We start from the raw sequence: 18,172 nt of genomic DNA, 5'->3' as shown, positions 1-18,172 counted from the left end.
AAATGAGGGGATGGTGGTCTCAGAGTGAGAATAAAGATGGGCGAATCACACCCATGGGCGTCTCCCTGGTTTCCAATGGTCTGATAGCCATGATTCCCAAATGCTATGCTCAGGCATCCTGGGCATGTCACTGCAAACCCACAGGAACACTAGGGTATTTTTTTTTCATTTTTAAGAGAAACACAGAAACAACTGTTAAACACCCTGGGAATACCATTACCAAGCTGTTGGAATCTAATTACTGAATAAACAGAGCATTAAAGTATTTGTTTCAACCTGGGGTCAGCAGGAAAGTAAACATTGAACTGCTGAATGGCGTGCACTGTGAGGAGGGTATCTCTGTATGTTGTCTCCGCTGCCCCTGGTAGATTCTGACTAGATCATACATCAGGCCAGTACTTAAGGATGTACATGTTCCAAATTTAACTTAACTATCAGGGGAAAATGTAATCACAGCGTATGACTACGTGCCTCTTTGAAGTCCTTCCATGCTTTTCAACCTTCCTACCCAGATCCACCCAGCTCAGCTCTTTGGCTAGGATTTTAAAATAATAATAATAATAATAATAATAATAATAATAATAATAATAATAATAATAATAAAAAATAACCTAAATTCCCATCAAGGGTTAAAACCTTTTCTTCCTGACTTAACCTTAATGTATTCTTACAAAGTTGGCTTAAGAATTGTTCTGATGAGCCGGGCGCCGGTGGCTCACGCCTGTAATCCTAGCTACTCAGGAGGCTGAGATCTGAGAATCGCGGTTCAAAGCCAGCCCGGGCAGGAAAGACCATGAGACTCCTATCTCCAATAAACCACTAGAAAACCGGAAGTGGCGCTGTAGCTCAAGTGGTAGAGCGCTCGCCTTGAGCTGAAGAGCTGAGGGACAGTGCCCAAGCCCAGAGTTCAAGCCCCATGACCGACAAAAAAAAAAAAAAAAAGAATTGTTCTGATGCACTACTGAAAACCACTTAGTAACAGATTGTTCAAAGGTAAAATCCAGGCTGGGCTTCATTCTATGTGTGCAACACTCACAGGAAAACCACTGTCAGTGCTGATACAATTAACCCAAAAGACCTTCACCAAGCAGCACAAACCTAACTGAACATACTTCTGAAATCTATTTGTCATTTTTACTTTTTTTTTTCCAGGGTTAAAGATTAAACTCTGGGCCTTATGTGTACTAAGCAACCACTGAGTTTCTCCTCCAGCTTTTGATCCCTTTTGTTCTGTCAATGGGATCCTTATATGTAGCTCAGACTAGCTTTGAACTTGTAATCCTCCTGTTTTAGCCTTCTGGGTGTTTGGATTACAGGTATGCATGACCACGCTCTGTCTCTGAAGTCTGTTTTATGAGAACATTTCAGTGCAGTTCCCTCCTCTGCCCACCATTGGGGCATTCACGAAGTAGTAAATAATTACACTGATTAGGAGAGGTTATTTTGTGTTTGTTGGGGGTTTTTCGTTTTCAGAGAATGGAAGTACCGGGCTGTCTTCATGGCAGTAGATGACTGGTTTAATCCCAGTGCTAACACTGTAAGGAGCCCCCTGCAGGTTCCAGTTGTAGAAGCAGAGCACATGCTCAGACAGGGTGGCGCCATCTCCCAGGGACATGATTGGATTTTTATTTATTTATTTCTGTTTCCTGTGGATGATACTTCCACCAAATAGTTATGACCTGGAGTCTATCGCCCTGAAGCTGCCCAGGCCAGGGCAGGGGTGGGAACTTTGTTGCTGTCTAGTTCATCATCAAACACGTTTCAGAAATCAATCATAAATCATTTGCTTCAATGAGAAGGTTTTGTTTTCACACTCTTGTTTGTTATTTTTTCATGCGGGTGTCTCAGTGAGTCATCTAACCACAATTACACTTTCAGGTATCTGGTGGTTCTGTGTGGTACCCTCAGGAATTATTTATTTCCTCTGACACGATGAGTGTGTTTCCAGACCATCACACACACACACACACACACACACACACACACACACACACACACACACACACACACACACACACACACACACACATGTATACCCAAATATGGGCACACAAACTTTTACTAAACTTTCCTTCAGGTTGTCACAGAGAAGCCGTTCTGTCCACCAGGTGGCAGGAGAGGCAGCTTGAAAGGCTGGCTTCTGCCAACTGGGCTCTGTTGAAGTCCTTGTTCCTGCTGAGTCAGACAGTTCCCCAGCCACCTGTCTGCTCTGGATCTCAGAGGATCCTCTCATTGTTTAGAAGCTTCCAAGATAATTGCCCACCTGTAGAGACAGGCAGCTGGGACAAAGCCGCACTATAAACTCTACAGGAGGCAAGACAACCATTTCCATTTCCAAGTTGGCTAGTTTACCTAGTTTCTCCTTCACTTTTCTATTACTGAATTGTTTGGCTCAAAGGTACTCCGTGTTCGACTGGATGGGATGACAATAGATTTGACATAGCAGATGGTTTTAGATGTGCAGGAGTTATCTGACTGCCAAGAATCCCACCTGATCCAGTCCTCAAAGTAGCAATAAAATTTGGCTCACCCAGCAGAGAGTGGAAGAGCCACCATGCACCTGATTAGTCTCCACATTCCCCTCTGAAATAGTCTTGTTCCATAGTAGGACTGCATCTCTAGATTCTTAACATCCCACATGTCATTCTGTTGCTAAGTATTAGAACTCATGCTCTATGGAGCATGCCATGGTGAGCTTGCCTGTTAGAGAGATGAAAAAGGAGAGGGAAGAAAATTGGGGGGAGGGGACAATATTCAGCACAGGTGCAGGCCAAAATGAGTACAAATGAGCCCAAGAAGGAGAAGGTTGGACATGTATTAAAAGGGGATAACGTAGTAGAAGTAAAGGATGTTCATTGTGCTAAGAACAACAAAACAATTAGTCATAGCAAAGTTAGCCCAATTGCAACCTCAGATCCTCATTGTATTGTCTCCTTTCCTGAAGGCAAAACACTTAACAGTGACTTGCTGAAAATCTGAAGTGAAAATTACAGTTTAGCCCTTCAAGAGCGATTTGCACATGTCTGTTTCACGAGGCTAGAGTCTCCAGGCTTTACCCAGCAGAGGAATCTGACCTGCCCTCCCTCGGAGGTGATCCATTCACATTAACACCCAGGCCTCCAGGGATACGCTGAGCTGTGGTATATTGCCACATCTTAATTACCTAACTCAGTCAGAGCCTCACATACCTTTTTAACCAGCCCCTATCCCTAGGATTACTATGCTGGCTTTAAAAACACTTTTTTCTGTTTCTGATTATTTATACTATAATTCATTTACCCTCAGCCATAGCTTTCCATCCCCTTCTTGGAAAACAAAGCCTTATTTTTTCAAACACACTGAGTGATCCCCCTCAGTTTGCTCTTATGGGCAGAATGAATGACACACTACGCAGCCTTGAAGCACACCCTTCAAACCTTCTGGTTCATCTCTGATACCCTTGAGTTATAGATTGGTTCTTTTCCTAACTCCCCAGGTGTACTGTGTGAGTAACTGACCTTGAGTCACCTGGAGCCTGATGAAAGAACAGGGCAGCCCTAGACTACATTTGTGGGTTGGCAGATTCCTCATACACCTCCAGGCTTGCTTCTCAGAAACCATTTGCCATTGCTCAGGCTGCCAGGTCCCCTTCTTTGTGCTCCAGATCAAAACATAGTTCTCATGTTCCCTTCCATTTTACCCTCTCGATTATACTTACATCAGCTTGTATCTCTACCATTAACTGCTTGAATTATAATAGAGACCAACGTCTGCAGCCCAAGATTCATTTGGCATCTGAGTGGGTTTTGTTTTGTGGGGTGTCTGAGCACCCCTGAAAATGTATTTCATGAGTATGGGGCTTGTGACTCATTCTTTTAGGAGATACCCCCTAATCGTTGAGATCCACTAAGCTAACATATGAAGCATTAGAGGAGAATGTGGAGGGGAGCATGAACTAGCCAAGAACCATATCCCACACAGATCCATTCTTTAGCCCAAGGACACTAGTCTCAAGGGAGGTCTGTGACACTCTGAGAACAAGAAGCAGCCCAGGCAGGGAGGGTGCTCCTCTTCAGAATCTCCTCCATCTATGAGATTCTGCATTTTCTGTGTCTTTAGAGCAGAGAAGGCGCTGTAGCAGTCGTCTCTGGCAGCATCTCTCCCTCCTCCCACCCCCACCCCCACCCCCACCCCCCGCCACAATCTGTCCTCAATGAACTTGACATGCTTCAAACTCTCACCCTCTGACAGCTTGTCAAATATTCAAAGCCCACCATCTAACCTTCATGTGACTCTTCCCTTTTCTAGATTTCCTTCAGACTTTCTTAGATCTCTTTGCCATCTTCACAGACATTCAACACAAGAGGCTTCTGTTAAAATGGAGCTGCCACATAGGCCCGGGCCCGTGTCTTCAGGCTGTACTCCACATGCTGTGGAAGATGGCCCTGGCTCACAGTGAGACCTAAGATCCCTGATCTAGTTCAAGTATTGATAGCTAATCTCATTTACTTCTCAGCTTTTAAGGATGCAATAGCAACTTTCCCATCACTGACTTTGTGTTGTTGTTGTTGTTGTTCGGTCGTGGGGCTTGAACTCTGGGCCTGGGTGCTGTCCCTGTGCTCTTCGGCTCAAGGCAAGCACTCTACCACTTGAGCCATGGCTCCACTTCTGGTTTTCTAGTGGTTTATTGGAGGTAAGAGTCTCACGGATATTTCTGCCTGGGCTGGCTTTGAACCACGATCCTCAGATCTCAGCCTCCTGAGAAGCTAGGATCACAGACGTGAGCCACCGGCGCCCAGCTCTGACTTTTTTAAAATATAAACACATTGTATGCATTTGAAAGGTGACTGCTCAGTTTGCATACTTCCAAGGGGGCAAGTTTTTCCCACAGAACACGCCACAGGCCTGAAAGTGGAAAGAATGGACTGTGTGAGTCTCCACACAGCTCCCTTGTCACCTGCCATCTGCAACCTGCAGTTTTAGTGGCTTCTACCCAGCCATCTTGTAAAATGGATGATAAATTCCCTGAGGGAAGAGTCATCCATGTTAGCCTCTCTACATCGACAGAGTTTATCCCATTGGGAAATGCTCATATCAAGTTCATCACTGTGTCTTATGGTTTCCACTTCCTGTCTCAGGTCATCTGCCCTCTCATCCCCCCAAACTCTATCCCCTGTCCTCTCTCTTGGACCTGGGGTAGTACCTCAGGGCTCTGCTTTCTATCCAGGTACTGCTGGAAAAGTTTTAAAACTCTAATTGGATCCCACCGTGGGAGCAGATTCTATCACCTGCATGATGTGAAGAACTTGCCCAGGTTTTTCTGCACAAGGCCACTCTCCTACAGAGCAGTCTGTACACCAGAGGAGCACAAGGCAAGAGAGGGGAGGGAGAGTTCCATCACAGATGGGAGAGGCCTATTTCAAAGAAGGGCCTCTGAGCCCACATCACCGCTTCTCAGAAGCCTTTCTGAACCTGCCCAGGTAGAAACACCTCTCCTTCCCTCCTGTTCTGGCCGCCTCTGACGTAAAATGAAACCATATGGTATTCTCCATTTATTTTTTGACAAGGTTCTCTCTCATTGTTATATCAGAAGCCTCTTGTAGGAAGGCTGAACGTTGTCTTTGAGTAAAACCTGGGTCTGGCTAACTGATAAATCACCTGCACAGAAAGGATCTCATTCTCTTCAGGAATGCCTGCCCAGGACTAAGTGGAAGAGCACTGTTAAGCTCAGCCAGTGCTGAACTTCCTAGTTCAGGATTCAAGATCTACTTGAATCCTTTCCCCCTGGACAAGAGCAGTCGGACTTGTGCTAATGAATGGGCTGTGTGGTTCAGTCTCCCTGGAAAGCTCTGGTTCTCAGTCCGTGTTAGCATGGCTGCCCCTTCTCAACCAACAGCTGGACACTCCCTCCTCTCTGAACAGAGCCCTCTCCTGTGCATGCTTCTGACCTGGCAAGCACTTCACTAGGCCTGCTTTATGTCTAAGCCCATTTCTCCTCTGGCCTCATGAGTTGCTGGTGAATCCAGGCCCCTGACATGGCCCTGGAAGACTATCTCTGATCCTGCTGCACTGAACAACATCTACTGACCCCCACAGTATGCTATAGGAAGACCAGGTAATAAGGCCCTGGGACTCCTGACTACCCCCAGACAATTGCTAGGAGCTTTACTGGAATTACATTTAAAACTCTAGAGATAAGAGCTGGGGGAAAGGCTCCAGTGGTACTGTGCTAGCCTAACAAGAGTGTTGCCAAAAAGAAACACACACACACACACACACACACACACACACACACACACCACAAACTCAAGAGCTCATCAAAGTGCTAAATAATACTAAAGAATTAGTGTAACAGCCATACTAGTATGCCTTTAATGCTCCAGCTATTATACTACAGTGTTGTATACTATTTGATACAATAGTATCAAATCACGTTGTACTCCAAGGAAAATTGTACTAAATACCGAATGATGAAAGTAACACTAAATGAGGTGCTATCAGTAAGGTTAAAGTGTTGATAAGATTATTATTGCTGTTCTTGGACAGTTTCTGTTTCTGACACCTTGGCATTAAATGTGCTGAGTTCTAATCCAGGTGAGATCAGTCAGGACTCTTTAGGTTGTCCATGACAGATACCTGATGAAACTTAGGTCAAAGGTCAAAAGGAGTTGCCAAGTGGCCAGACTCTTAGAGGAGAAGGGACACCACTGGGCCTCAGGGAGAGCTAAAGATCGAAGGCCCTGGCTTTCTCTTCACCTCGGCTCTCTTTGAATGTCAGATCTATCTTCTCTCACCTTTAGATGGGCTTTTCCCAAGTAGCCGAGATAGATAGCCTGAAACGATGAATTCTTCTCATGAATTCTTCTCCTAGAAAGGAAATAAACAATATCTCTTCCTGTCTTTCCCTCCTCCTTTCCTTCTTTTCTCTCTATCTTCAAATATCATGAAAGAGGCCCCTTATCTGCTCCCCTCAAGTCTTGGGCTGCTTGATCAGAGAGAGGATATTGTGCGTGGCCCAGCCTGAGCCAAGTTCCTGCCCCCTCCAGAACATTTGTGGGGTCAATAGAGTGGGGAGTGTATCATGTGAAAACGTAGCAGCCATGGGCTGGAAGCAGAGATTCATGGGAACATCGTATTGAAAAGAGCGATAGAGTCAGACATTTGATAGTGTAAGTACAACCTGTGCTCTCATTGTCTGAACCTGATCCCTCTCACCTTCAAATTCAACAATATAGGAGAACAACGATGTGGCTGGGGCTGGTGGCTGGTATCCCTTGAACAGCTGGTGTCAAGAATGCATTTTTAATTTACATGCATCTCTCTATCAGATGTCAATTTAAATGGCTTCTATCATGTCATAAACTTCATCCATTGTTTTCAATTATTCAACCAATATTTACATAGCTCACATTCTACTTAATGTAGAAGATAGAAAGATGAGACAGACAGGTCCTGCCCTGAAGAGATTAGAGTCTAGTGAGAAAGCTGACCATGTAAGCCTATAATTTCTACTGGGTGTAACAAGAACTATGATCAAGGTGTGAGTTTGTCACTGTAGCATTAACATGGAGCCAGAAACTGGCTATATATTAAATCATCACACAGTTTCTCTTCCATGTGTTTCCTCTTCTCTAACCTTACAGTGGTCCCTCCTTGTCCAGTGACTTTCCTGTATATTATAGTTCGCTCAGCACAGCCTGGAGAACAAACGAAGCCTGACTTCATTTCTTTGCTTCACCCCGACATAAAACAGGGCTTTGAAATTACTTCTCGGGACCCCAAGATTCCCACAGAACACCCTCTAGAAAACGGAGGCCAATCCCAATCTGTCCCAGAAATATGGTGAAAGATCCTTACCTGTATTCACCAGCCTGTGTCCACTTCTGTCCAACCAATGGCACTCTGCCTTCTGTCAATGAGCTTGTGGCCACCGACACGCACTCCTGTCCCCAGCACACCAGTCAGAGGCAGTCTGACGGCCACTCTCTCTATGACTACAGATCTCATTAATGTTGTGGTGAAGAGGAGGAAGTCAGCTCTGGATGAGAAAAAGCCCTAAGTGTGCAGATGCTGGATTCAATTCTTTACAACAGGATGTCTAAGACTTCAAAGTATGCCTCGGTCACTTGAGACTTTGTCCAAAGTGAATCTGATTGAGATGGGACCCTAAATTTATATTTATGACAAGCTACCAGCTGTAGTTGAAGCTGCTGCCCCACAGATCACACTTTAGGAAGCAAGGTCCTAGATGGAAGATGATAATTCATCTTAGAATCTCGGAAGAAAAAAAAAACCAATTAATAGGCTAGTGGCTTTCTTAAAAAACTTTGAGATGGAAGAATATGACCTTGAAAAAATTATTTTGAAAACCTGTTTATAATAGGAACCCTTAGATCAAAGTTAAGAGGTCTTGTAATCTTACAAAACTATATTGAGAATGTCTCCGTTCTGGCTGGGTGTGGGGGCTCATGCCTGAAATCCTAGCAACTTAGGAGCCTGAGATCTGAGGCTCATAGTTTGAAGCCAGGCTGGGCAGGCAATTAAACACTAAAACTAAGCACTAAAACAGCTAGAAGCGGAGCTGTGGCTCAATTGTTAGAGCACCAAAAACTCAGGGATAGTGTCTAGGCTCTAAGTTCAAATCCCAAAACTGGCACAAAGAAAAAAAATTCTCAGTTCTGAGTTGTAACAAATCTTACCTTGAGCTAATTAACTTATATGATATTATTAGAATAAAAAATTAAGGAAAATGCAAATTATAATCTATGGTATTTTTATCTTGTATTTTCTCTTTGTAGGCAATGTCAGTGAGAAAAAGGATCCAGAATGATTACTAACCTATGACTCCCAACAGTATGACAGGTATCTATATATTCTCTTGATTTTCTTTGTGTCTCCATTTGTGTTCCACCTAAAGGGAAGTGTAGAACTCCTAAAGGCCAATCTGATGGTCTTAACAGCCATTATTATCCTTGTGAAACATCCCTACAATGTGTTCTATAATCTTCCAAAACTATGAGATACATCATAACCAGGCTGATAATGGAGGGGCAAGGTTAGTTTGAAGACTTCCAAAGATCACCCTTGTACACTGAATGTTGTTCTTTATGGTTTCTCATATCTGTATAATAGATGGCTCTAGAACCTTACCAAGTCTGTGGATCTTCCCCAAAGTGGGCTGTTCATCCCACTCAACAAAAAACCCAAATGACACAAGAAAGTTATGAAATGTATTAGCCAGGACCAAAGCAGGGACTGAACAAACCTCAGAAGGATATAAGCTTCCCATAGCACAAATTCCTTGTACAACACCTAGAGCAGAGTTTGCACACACACACAGGCCCCTGGTCAGGGGATGAGGCAGGAAGGGGAGAAGAGGCAAATAAAAGCAATGACTGAAATGGATACAAGAGTACTCAGCACACACACACCAATCACTGGAGAGCAGTGTGTCCAGACAGTGCTCCTTGTCAAGAGAAATAAGACATAGACTAGTGGGCCAGTCAAAATGTGTTGCCTGCTGTCAACCTCTGAGCTGTTAGCTTATGAGACCTGATGTACACCCTTCAGCCTAGCACCAAGCCATGTTCTTTTGATTCCCATGGCATTAGGGGAAGGTATACCCATAAAACTCGTAACTCCCAAATATGCAGGTAGTTCAGTTAACCCCACCTCCCTACAGTTCCTCTGAGAATCCATTCTCTAGTAGACCTGAAAAACAAAAGCAACTGAAAGTTGCCACCCCACTGAAAGCTGGAAGACTCCCAATGCATACACAAACACGTTATCTCTCTGGCATCACTGCCATGCCTCTCTACCCACCAACGCTTGAGCTCCTGATGGAGCAAAAACAACAGAGGATCCAGAAAACCAGAATGGTTCATCCCTCCGAAGGATGAGGACCTCAGAAATGCATCCCATTTCCTTCTCATCTTTCGTGCACATTTCACAAATACCAAAAGCTCACCCACTCCCAGTTCTGCCTACTGCCAACAAAGCCAAACTCTTCCCTACTTAAATCTCTCTTACTCCTGCTCTGCCATAAACCCACCCATTGAGTGGAAAATTGGCAAACATCAACCTTAGTGATAGCCCTGGGTTCATGCTGGACTGAACAGTCTCGGTCAGTAGAGTCATGGCTTAGGTCTTCATAGGTACATGATAGCAGATAGCAGGCAGTGGCATTGAAAACTTAGGGAAAGTGTCTCCCTCTGCTAATGGACATGTGAGGTCAAGTATTACACAAAGGTGGCTCTATACTCTGATAATATACCCACTTGAGAATCCTTCTAAAGACAGAAGAATGCACCTTTCTGAGACATAGAGTAATAGTACAGACAGAATACTGCACCTTCCTGAGACATAGAGTAATAGCGGTATTTAGTCTAAAGGTGGGTAATACAATAATTTCTGCTCACAGTAGAGGGGACTTCTATGTCGTATGCCATAGAACAATCCATCCCAGGTTTCCCCCAGATCAGAGACTGATGGATTGACACCTGATTATGAAGGCTAATGAGTAAATGTTTCTAATTTCACTGACCACACGGTGACTTGTCATAACTAGGCAATTCTGCCATGGCAGCATAAAAACTACAGGCCATACATAAACATGCAGAAGTGACTGTGTTTCAGTACAACTTGAGTTGCCAAACAGGCAGCAGGCTATCTCTGGCTATAAGCCATCCTTTTCTGATGTTTTTTTTCTGGAGTCCCTGATTGTGCTATTAGAACCTTCTAGCTCCAACCCATAGCAGTGTTGAGCAGAACCCCTGCAGCTGAGTGGCTGGAGACTGAGCTAGAGGAGTCACCCTTCCAGCACTTTCTTCCTAGTGTAGAAACTAACTGTAGGTGGTTGTATTTTCATAAGAGACAACTCCATTAAATGAACATGCTCAGGGTATGGTAAAGGGTTGAAACAAGAAAATCATTACTTTAGAAGCTCATTTTATATATGAAATGAAAGTGTCCCTTTCTCTCTCTCCCTTCTTCCTATTTCCCTTCCTCCCTCCCTCCCCTTCTTTCTGTCTCTCTCTCTGTCTTTGTCTCTCTGTGTCTCTCTGTGTCTCTCTCTGTCTCTGTCTCTGTCTCTGTCTGTCTGTCTCTCTCTCTCTCTCTCTCTCTCACACACACACACACACACACACACACACACACACACACACACACACACTTTGTCTCTCTCTCACTCAGTGTGGGGTTGGGCTAGCTACATGTTTAGTTTATAAAACCTAAAGGAAAAACCATAATATACTCGTAAGCTGTTAAGACTAACTGCTTGCTCTAGGAGCAAAATCTGAAAGCCAAATATTCATATTTTTTTCTTTCTGTTTTCCTAAAAGCAAGCAGGACAGCTTTTCCATATACAACCCACATAAATTTTTGGTACATAGGTTCTTTCATTTCCAATGCCTACTGAATTGCTTTAACCCACTTAATTTTAAACTAGGACTTCATAAAGTTTCTCTTCAAAAAGAAAAAAAAACTGATTCCTAGAGAGGAAATAAGAAAGTACCTTAACATGATGTCTTAATAGTCTGGAATTAGGCCTCACTTCCTAGGTGATCTGAGGGGAGCCCTGCTGACATGTATGACATGTGATGAGCTATTTTGAATAAAATCATGATTTACAGCATGGGGGAATTTTTATCTAAGCTAGGAATACCTAAAAATTTTCAATACCAAAGTTAGAGGCTCTCGGCTTTATTTGAAAAGAAAAGCAACAAGGAGGCCGAAGCAAGGGTCTATAGGGGTGTGTGTGTGTGTGTGTGTGTGTGTGTGTGTGTGTGTGTGTGTGTGTGTGTGTGTGTGTGTGTGTGTGTGTGTGTGTGTGTGTGTGTGTGTGTGTGTGTGTGTGTGTGTGTGTGTGTGTGTGTGTGACCAGGCAGCAGGAAACTAGGAGGTGGCATTAAGTTAGCACTGTTGCCTTTGAAACTGGACTCTTCAAGAGACAGTGGGAGGCTTTAAAAACAGGCACCAGCTACCAGTACCTTTCAGGGGGAAAAAAATGAATAAGCAAGACAACAGTACGTACTTGAAATCCAACGGCCCTTTAGTATGAACCACATATTCCTCGTTCCTTGCACTTCCGGTGAGGAATTGTTTATTTAACTTCCCTGTGGTGTTCATCTTCCATCCCTCTATGGAGGCATCCGCACGGATGTAGCAGAGACGATGCTCGCTTCAATGGAGCTCAGTACTTGCCCTGGCTCCCACTCTTGCATTGTGCCCTTTGGGTTGCCTTGCCCTGGCTCCCACTCTTGCATTGTGCCCTTTGGGTTGCCCTGCATTCGCTTGTTTTATGAGTGGTATTCTGTTAAGCATAATGTGGTATTTGCATTTTCTTTATTACTTCTGGGGTTGAGTATTTTTACATATATGTTGTCTACTTGGATTTCACCTATAACTTGATGTCCATAGTTACTGTCCATTTGCCTATTATGAACTTTGTCTTTTTTGTTTTTGCTTTACTTGATGAACCTTGTTTTACTTAATGATGCTTAAGGATATCAACTAAGAAAGATATTTAATGCTCTAAATCTTGTATTCCTTATGAGTTAAATGAGAATATGACTAACTCATTCCTAACTCTCCTCTGCTTTGAAGATCCTATTATTTATGTTTTAAAATTGAATAGGAATTAGATTTTCATAATGTAACGCATTGATGGGTGAACATAAAAAAGTAAGCCCTGGAGCAAAGTGTTCTGTGTTTTGAGACTATTCTACGAAACCAGCTTTTCAAAGCCAAACAAAACTCTGGAAGGGGTAGCCTATGGCATTTTTTCCAAGGGTCTCTTTCCATCAACTGCTCTTCAATAGCCATTCATTCCTTCAGAAACAGAATCACAGTGTCTGCATGTCCTACCAGTAAGTACATAGCTCGGTGTGGTTACTGACAGAAGGTTGCTGACATGCCTCCAAGTTAACTAATGGCCTCTCTCTTGCTAGGCAGCTCCTCTACCGCTTAAGCCACACCCACAGCCCAAAGATAGCTAGTTTTACCAGTGAACATAGTGTTAATGTTTCCTGTTTCAATAAACAGTCTTCAGCCAAAGGCTCTTACTCATGGAGTAATTCATAATAGTGATATTGTCCCTGCTTGTTAGCCTGTTAAGACTACATTACCAGAATAGTAGATGAATATATATTTGTTGGAAAATGGAAGATATTTTATAATTACCTGCTTTGTGCATAATTTTGCACCTGTTTTTTTTTCTCCCTCTAGATAAGTCCTAAGTAAAAAGAAAGGCTAAATGGAAGAACTGAACATCATTAAAAATACTGTTGCTAAATTATAACTAAATTATTTGCCCAATGGAGGTAGCCAATAGCAATGCAAATTTCATTTAATCATACACCCTCTAACTTCAGAATTTGGGGGAACTTAGTGTCTTTGTGTTGAGGAGGTCATTTATTAAGTAAAGGTTTTGTTATTTTGGTTTGGCTTTTGTACCAGTACTAGATTTGAACTCAGAGCCTGAGTGCTGTCCCTTAGTTTTTCACTCAAGGATGGTGCTCTATCACTGAGTCACAGCCTTACTTCCAGCTCTTTCTCATTAATTGGAGATAAGAGTCTCACAAACTTTCCTGCCCAGCCTGGCTTAGAACCATGATCCTCAGATCTCAGCTTCCTGAGTGGCTAGGGTTACAGATGTAAACCCTTGGCACTCAGCTTTAAGCAAAGTTTTACAACTTTTGAAAACTATCAATTTTACTTTTTAAAATAATTTGGTTTACATACCCACAAATGGATCAGTAACAAAAACTTCTATTGTTTCTGAAATGTATATGTTTGTCTATTGTAGTATTTGTCTTTTAATATTTATATATCAAAAAATTCATTATCTATCATAAATATTAAAATATTTTCCAAAATTAGTAGATGTGTCTTCTTTTTATTTATGACATTTTACCTTTAAAACCTTTTTTTGTCTGGTTCTTGGTGCTTACATTCAGGGCCTGAGCACTGTCCCTAAGCTTCTTTGTGCTCAAGGCTAGCACTCTTCAACTTGAGCCATAGCACCACTTCTGGCTTTTTCTGAGTAGTATATTGATGAATAAAAGTCTCAGGGACTTACCTGTCTGGGCTGGCTTCGAACTGTGATCCTCAGATTTCAGCTTTCTGAGTAGCTAGATTACAGTCGTGAACCACTTTTTCTACTTCATGGTTGCAAACAAACACCGAGAGTTCCCAGCTGTCCCTTACCCAGAGCCCTTATGTTAACTAAACCTCATCACATTTGATTTATTCTCTTCCCTCTATCTAATTTTTATTTTGTTTTTAAATATTTTATTATCTTTAAGTAGTTGCACAAAGGAGCTGCCATTCAACCCAGCAGTGTATGAATACAATGCATCTTGATCAATATCACCCCTTTCAACATTCTCACCCATCCCTCTCAATTCACCCCTTCCTTCACTTTCCTTAATTTTATAAGATATATATTGAATAGTTTTGCAATGCATCTTGACCTGTGTCTAATTTTTATTTTGAACGATTTGTGTGTACTTTCAAAACATGATACTGTGGCATTTGGGGACATACAAACTGTTTTAGTTTATATATGATAGTCTCTGTTGGGGTATCATATTATGATTTATTGCTTATCAAGTTAAAAAAAAACTTGGGTGAGTATGGAGAGCCAGACCTCAGGGGCTCTTTGTCTTCTATTTCAACATGTGGTTCTTTTATAGTTAGAGAAACATCTGTGAGGATACAATATGCAGTTCTCAACCATGTCTCCTCATGTTACTGTGTATTCTCAATCTATCCAGATTATCCCCACACTGGCCTTGAGGGGAGAGAGGGGACGCCTCACCGTGGTAGAGGTCCTTCTGTCCCTTCTCCCATAGTCAGTATGACTGAGCCCACAGGACGACTCTAGGCTGATCATCTTTTTCAAAGAAGGAACATAGAAGCCTGTGGAGCCCAGTAAGTCACAGTGTCAATGTGCTACTTGGCCTTCTTTCTCTCCTGACTCTGGAGAAAGCAGTCTAGAGACTAGTTTGTGTAATCATTCTAAATTCGAATTATTCTAAAGGCATCTGGAAGCTCAGGCTCACTTTACTTCCTTCTGGATTCCTATGTCCCTGCCTGTGACCAAAAAAAAAAACAGTTAAATATTTCCTTGGATTTTTATAGAGCCAACTGTACACATTACCAACATTGCCATGAATCATTTTATGGGTAGAGGGAGGGTACGGGGGATGCATGCCTAAATAGGTAGTTCCACTGTGTTTAAGCCAATTACGAAAACAAGACTTGAATTTTCTTCCTTGGGTATTTAGCCGCATGATACAGCAGAGGCTTTCTAAAAGAAATAGAGATCTCACTGCAGGTAGGCTGGAAAGGAAACATCAGTCCTCCCTCTGTGGAGGGTGTGAAGAACTGTGACCCACACATCACACAAAATGCCTTTCATTTATCCTCAGACAGCTCCCCCCAGATCACCCCCTCCGACCCACTCAGACTTCACGTGCTCTCTTCCCTCTGTCCCTGAAGGATCATAACCTGTGTGTCTCCTACTCCCCTCCTCAGCACCCTGCTACCTGCATCTCCCCTTAACACCCAAAGCAGACAGATCTTCCATGGAAACCCACTCACCTTGGAAAGAAAGGGAAGGGAAAACCACAAATGTTAGCCACTTAACAGGGCTCCCTGTTACAGACAAATTAGTAGAAGACAATGAAGATCCCTCCCTGTGTCCATGCAGTCTGAGGAAGGGCACAGACAGGCATCTCAGTCGAAGGCCTCCTATACTTTCTTACCATAGCAAAGGGAAAAAATAAATAAATGAACCACAGAAAGATACCAGAAGTGTAACTCTGTGATAGAGCTCAGAATTAGCACGAGAAGACTTGGGTTCAATCCCCAGCACTGGCAAAAACCAACCAACCAACCAGCAAAAGCTCAAAGGGAGGGAGGGAGGAAGAGACAGAAAGAAAGAAAGAGAGAGAGAGAAAGAGAGAGAGAGAGAGAGAGAGAGAGAGAGAGAGAGAGAGAGAGAGAGAGAGAGAGAGAGAGAATATGCAGTTAATCCTCACCCTTTTTTTCTTTTTCAAATCAAAACGCAATGCTTTGTTTTCCTCAGGAAACAGAAGGAATGGTAACACTTCATAGGATACAAGGATGCTGGACTTTGCTACAGGGTATTCTAGAAATAAACTGGCTCTCCTGTATTCTGCCTCTTTCCCTCTCCTGTGCCTTCCTTCTTTAACTTCCTGAACTTCTGGAGAAGAAACTTACTGCCAAAAGGAAGGAGATTCTGAAAGAGACCATTCATGAACTATTGCCATTGCCTTCTCTCACACTACCGCATCTAGAACTTCTGTTGCCAAGTCTGAGCTGCAGCTAGGTGATCAGGAAGTTGGAAATATCCACAAGTTAAAGCTTTATAGAGAACAGAGGAATGAATGGCAAAAAAACATAATAAGTTCCTTCTTCCTCAACAACTTCCATCTTCTTTCTGAAGCCAGCCTTGCCAATGTCTAGGTTCTACTCTAACCCCCACCCATAGCCTCACAGTCCCTGGGCCCAACCCACTTCTGTCATCATCTCCTCCACTATGATCACCACCCTCCACTGCTGTCATTTCCCTGTCTCCACCATCTGCATCCCGACAAACCCATCTCGACCTCAAGTCTGTGGTGACTAACAGTTGCAGGGAAGATCTCAACTTCTGCTAACTGTTGTTAACTGAATCCAGAAGATACCAAGGTTCTTTTATGTTGGGAGCTTTCTTCCTATCTGTTCTCCAAGCTGTCACCCAAATCCCCAGTGGTGGCACATATGTAGATGCAAGTTCCTTGAAAAGAATGGAAAACAGGGCTGGGAAGGTGACTCAGTAGTAGAGTGCTTGCCTTGCATGCATGAGGCCCTAGGTTCGATTCCTCAGCACTACATAAGCAGAAAAAGCCAGAAGTGGTACGGTGGCTCAAATATAGAGCGCTAGCCTTGAGCTGAAGAGCTGAGGGACAGTGCCCAGGCTGAGTTCAGGCTTCACAACCAACAACAACAACAACAAAAAGAATGGAAAACAATCTTTCCAAATAGGAAACTTAGTGCATAATGAAACACATAGTGTTACTTTGTTTGCAATGAGCCAAGAGTTATTTTTACATGCCACTACAACCTGCCATCAGCCCGAGCTGGACTTTTCCTGGGCCCCTGTTTTATCAAACTCTGCTTGTCTCTCAAGTCTCCACTGTGATAACATTCTGGCTCTGGAATTTGGTCATGCTGCAGAAAGGTAGCCAGCACAGAGCCCCAGCTCCCTGCACCCACAGAGTGCACATGTGTTCTAGTCCTGGCAATGGAGCCATCCAGAGTCATTGTCTCCATGCCTCTCAAAGGCTTACACATTATAGGCTCAAACCAGTATGATCTTAGCCGGCTGGACAAATGATGTGCCCAGTGTTAACCCAGTGACTACCAAGTTTTTCTAGACCACCAGTTCCTACACTTTTGGGAACTGGGTTAAATGAGTCCAGTTAGTGATTGTTCTTGTTTTGTTTTTTTGTTTTGTTTTGTTTTGTTTTGTCAATCATGGGCTTGAACCTTGGGCCTGGGCACTGTCCCTCAGCTCTTCAGCTCAAGGCAAGCGCTCTACCACTTGAGCCACAGTGCCACTTCTGGTTTTCTGGTGGTTAAATGAAGATAAGAGTCTCCTAGACTTTTCTGCCCAGGCTGGCTTTGAACTGTGATCCTCAGATCTCAGCCTCCTGAGTAGCTAGGATTACAGGTGTGAGCCACCGGAACCCAGCATGATTATTTTTGTTTTGTTTTAGTCTTTGTTCTTTACTGACATTTCTGTCTTCAGCATGTTAACATGCATTGTGAATTCCCAAGAACAAGTGTGCTGAGCAATCTTTCCTTGGCTTATTCAAGTAGAAGCCCTCTTTTGTCCAGGACCCAACTTAATCCTGCTCAAACTTGGCTTATAAGGATTACCCCAGGAACTCTGCAAATCCTAACAACCAGGCCTTCTCAGACCAGTTAAACTAGAACCCGCAGGTAGAACCCAAGACTCAGCACTATTTCCAAACTCTGAAGGTATTTTGAAGTGCAACCCAGTCAGAGAACCATGATCTACCCACGATATTTCTCCACTGGCTTCTCATGACAGTTAACTGGGGAGCAGTTAAACCTACCAAAGCCAATGTTCTACCCCTAAGATTCCACTGAGTAATAT

At 43.2% G+C, this 18,172-nt stretch overlaps 1 protein-coding gene across 10 annotated transcripts in view; it reads left to right on the top strand.

Annotated features, from left to right (window-relative positions):
* Thrb (thyroid hormone receptor beta) overlaps nt 1–18,172 on the top strand; it is a 365,706-nt gene that overhangs the window by 256,522 nt on the left and 91,012 nt on the right. For all 10 annotated transcript variants that reach the window (XM_070018705.1, XM_070018706.1, XM_070018701.1 and 7 more), the window contains one exon: nt 8,778–8,841. In XM_070018705.1, coding sequence (XP_069874806.1) covers nt 8,820–8,841 — 22 coding nt within the window. In that variant the 5' untranslated portion in view covers nt 8,778–8,819. The remainder of the gene's footprint in view (nt 1–8,777; nt 8,842–18,172) is intronic.

The sequence above is a fragment of the Dipodomys merriami genome, unplaced genomic scaffold (genome assembly GCF_024711535.1).
Source record: "Dipodomys merriami isolate MVZ:Mamm:240054 unplaced genomic scaffold, mDipMer1.0.p SCAF_13, whole genome shotgun sequence".
In the NCBI taxonomy this organism is placed as follows: Eukaryota; Metazoa; Chordata; class Mammalia; order Rodentia; family Heteromyidae; genus Dipodomys; species Dipodomys merriami.
This window is presented reverse-complemented; position numbering and strand designations above follow the sequence as displayed.